This window comes from Triticum urartu, chromosome 6A (genome assembly GCF_056163025.1).
Source record: "Triticum urartu cultivar PI428250 chromosome 6A, HENAU_Tu73, whole genome shotgun sequence".
NCBI classification, from domain to species: domain Eukaryota; kingdom Viridiplantae; phylum Streptophyta; class Magnoliopsida; order Poales; family Poaceae; genus Triticum; species Triticum urartu.
The window spans coordinates 300,386,474-300,389,729 of NC_141878.1; the positions used below are offsets into that span (position 1 = coordinate 300,386,474).

Here is a 3,256-nt window from a genome sequence, read left to right on the forward strand (position 1 = left end):
CTCTCTTTATGTTTCAATTCTTATCTTTTATGTGAGCATAATTGAAATCATCATGCCTAGCTAGAAGGCATTAAAGAAAAGCGCTTGTTAGGAGACAACCCAACATTTACCCCCGCTGTTTTTGTGTGTTCACATGATTAAGATACTGTAGTAATCATGTTTTATTGCTTTTGTTTCAATAAAGAGCCAAGTAAGACCTTTGGATGGCTTACGGTGATAGTTGATTTGATCTTGCTGAAAAATAGAAACTTTTAAGCTTAGGAAATCAATTCTCAATTTTAACAGAAGCGCGATAAAATGCTGATTCTTTTTGAAGAAGATTAGTAGACAAATTACCCAGGTTTTCCTATTTTTCAGAATTTTTGGAGTAGCAGAAGTATGGTTGGAGTACAGATTACTACAGGCTATTCTGTTTTTGGCAGATTATGTTTTCAATGCACAATTTGCTTGTTTTCTAGTTTCTATGGCTTATATTGCTCAATATAAATTTTGGAAATGATATAGTACAGTAGGCATTGTGTGAGAACAATTATGAATCTTGTATTCGATAGTAGCAAAGTGAACTATCTTGCTCTTTATCATACTAACCGATCTCACAAAGTTCCGTTAAGTTTTGTGTGATTGTAGTTTTCATGTTTTGGTTGAGATGTCGATATGAGGAGAATAAGGAGTGAAAAGACCCTAAGCTTGGGGATGCCCAAGGCACCCCAAGGTAATTGGTAGGAGCTAGGGTTCTACCCTTGTCAAGGGCGTAGCCTGTAAGGGAAGGAAGGAGGAGGGCGAGGGAGATTGTGCGGCGGCTGGCGTCAGGGCGCCATCCTTGCGGTTGGCGCGGTGGTAGCGGACACAGAAGGTGGCTATGGCTTAGGGTTTCCGACTCCTCGAGGAGTCAGGCAATAGAATTGTCTGATTGCTTAATTCTCAAAAGAGTCTTATAACTTGTTTATATAACCAAGATGTGAAATAAAACTAAGATAACTTGTGGGCTAAGCCCCTAACTAAGCCTGCTCGGTGGGCCTCCTACGATCATAAGTCTGCCCGGTAATAACATCTCTCCTCGCCTACGTAAACAGCTCGTCCTTGAGCTAGAAGTCTGGGTAGTGTTGGCGGAACTCCTCGCGCTGCTCCCAAGTGGCTTCCTCCGCTAGAAGCCCGGCCCACTGAATCAATACGTACCATGCTGCGTGACGTAGCTGGGCCTGCAACACCTTCTCCGGTCCTGGAAGAAGACGCCCGTCGGCGGACAGAGGAAGCGCGGGAGGAGCCGCAAGTGGCTCCCCACGGAAAGGCTTGATCAGCCACACATGGAAGACGTAATGGATGCACGCACCCGCTGGAAGCTGAAGGCGGTAAGCCACCTTCCCGATGTGCTCCAGGATAGTAGAGGGCCCGGCATAGCGAGGACCCAGCTTCTGCTTCACGCGTGGTTCCAGTGACAGCGTAGAGCGGTGAAGAAGACGCAACCACACCCAATAGCCCACCGCGAACTCCACCTTGCGATGGTGGCCATCGTAGTAGTGCTTGGCCAGCTGTTGGGCCTGAATGAGGCGTTGCCGGACCTCTGCTAGCATCTCATCGTGGCTCCGCAGAAGATCACCGGCCGCCTCAGTCGGAGCCGTGGCCCGATCAATATGTAGGATCGCCGAGGGCGGCCGGCCCTAAACCATCTCAAATGGCATGGCGCACAAGGCGGAGTGATAGGAGGTGTTGTAGCAATACTACGCCCACGAGAGCCAGTCCACCCATGCGCGAGGACGATCACCTGTGATGCAACGCAAATACATGACAATCACCTTGTTGTGGACCTCGGACTAGCCGTCCGTATGAGAGTGCAAGGCCGTGCTCAGGCAGAGCTTCACACCCACCATTCAAAAAAGATCGCGCCACACATGCCCTGTGAACACGGGGTCCCGATCGCTGACGATCTAAGAGGGAAACCCGTGGAGGTGGACGATACCATCGAACAAGGCCCGGGCTACGGACACCGCCATGTAGGGATGACCGAGCACGATGAAGTGAGCATACTTGGAGAAGCGGTTGACCACCGTGAGAATAACCGACTTGCCGCCCACCTTGGGAAGGCCCTCGATGTAGTCCATGGAAATGTCCGCCCAGACCTGAGACGACACTCCAATCGCTGGAGCAGACCAGCCAGCCTCAGCGTCACTGTCTTGTGATGCTGGCACATCACACAAGACCACACCCAGTCGTGGACCAGGGCCCGATCCCCTAGATTGTAGAAGTTGGCGTGGAGACGATGGAGGGTCTTCTGCACACCCTCATGGCCCGCCAAGTGAGCTAGCAGCAGGACCTGGTGACGGAGATCGTCGTGCGCGGGAACGAAGACCCGGTGCCCATGAAGGAGCAACCCGTCAGCGAGGCGCCACGGCTCCTCGAGCTCACCCGCAGCCAACTGTTGCTGATGGAGGAGTGCGTCCGATGCATCCGCGGTTGCTCGAGGATATCGGTGAAGAGGGAAAAGGAGGCCCCCGAGCGGATGCATAGCACCGCCCCCTCAGAGTCACCGACGGCGGTGTCTGCGTCACGCCCAGACAAGGCATCGGCGACGGTGTTAAGGTAGCTTGGACGATACTCGACGGTGAAGTCGAAGCCGAAGAGCTTACTGATCCACTAGTGCTGCGGCACAGTAGACAGCCCCTAGTCCAGCAAGAACTTGAGGCTGTAGTGGTCCTTACGGATCTGGAAAGACTGACCCCAAAGATAGGGCCGTCAGTGACACACCACCTGCATGAAGCCAATGAGCTCGCGCTCATAGGCCGCAAGCTTAAGATGGCGCGCGGCAAAGGGCCTGCTGAAGAAGGCGAGGGGTTCATCGCCCTGATGAAGGACCGCGCCGAACCCCGCATCGGAGGCGTCGCAGTCGATGATGAACGGGTGATCAAAGTCAGGCATCTGCAGGACGGGGCCCGTCGTGAGAGACCCTTGAGGGCCTCGAAAGTCGTGGTTGCCTCCTCATCCTAGGAAAAGGCATTGCGATGGCAAGCGCGTGAGCGGGGACGCGATGAGGCCGATGTCGGTGTCAGAACCGGCGGATCTCGGGTAGGGGGTCCCGAACTGTGCGTCTAGGATCGATGGTAACAGGAGGCAGGGGACACGAAATTTTACCCAGGTTTGGGCCCTCTTGATGGAGGTAAAACTCTACGTCCTGCTTGATTAATATTGATGATATGGGTAGTATAAGAGTTGATCTACCACGAGATCATAGAGGCTAAACCCTAGAAGGTAGCCTATGGTA

The 3,256-nt window shown here is 52.7% G+C and overlaps 1 protein-coding gene across 1 annotated transcript; it reads right to left on the bottom strand.

Moving 5' to 3' along the window:
• Window positions 1-1,085: 1,085 nt before the first annotated feature.
• Window positions 1,086-2,913, bottom strand: LOC147965079 (uncharacterized). Its single transcript, XM_087530279.1, has 4 exons — window positions 2,746-2,913; window positions 2,312-2,631; window positions 1,980-2,166; window positions 1,086-1,658 (listed from the first exon to the last, which is right to left on the bottom strand). Exons 1-4 carry the CDS (start codon window positions 2,911-2,913, stop codon window positions 1,086-1,088), a joined length of 1,248 nt encoding a protein of 415 aa, XP_087386405.1.
• Window positions 2,914-3,256: the final 343 nt, after the last annotated feature.

Bases quoted from the DNA above. Each gene is read 5' to 3' on its own strand.
- LOC147965079 (XM_087530279.1), bottom strand. From the start codon at position 2,913: ATGCCTGACTTTGATCACCCGTTCATCATCGACTGCGACGCCTCCGAT. The intron at 2,632-2,745 runs GTGGTGTGTCAC...CCGCAGCACTAG, and splicing joins AGCTCATTGGCTTCATGCAG to TGGATCAGTAAGCTCTTCGG. The intron at 1,659-1,979 runs GTAGCCCGGGCC...GAGATGGTTTAG, and splicing joins ATCCCTACATGGCGGTGTCC to GGCCGGCCGCCCTCGGCGAT.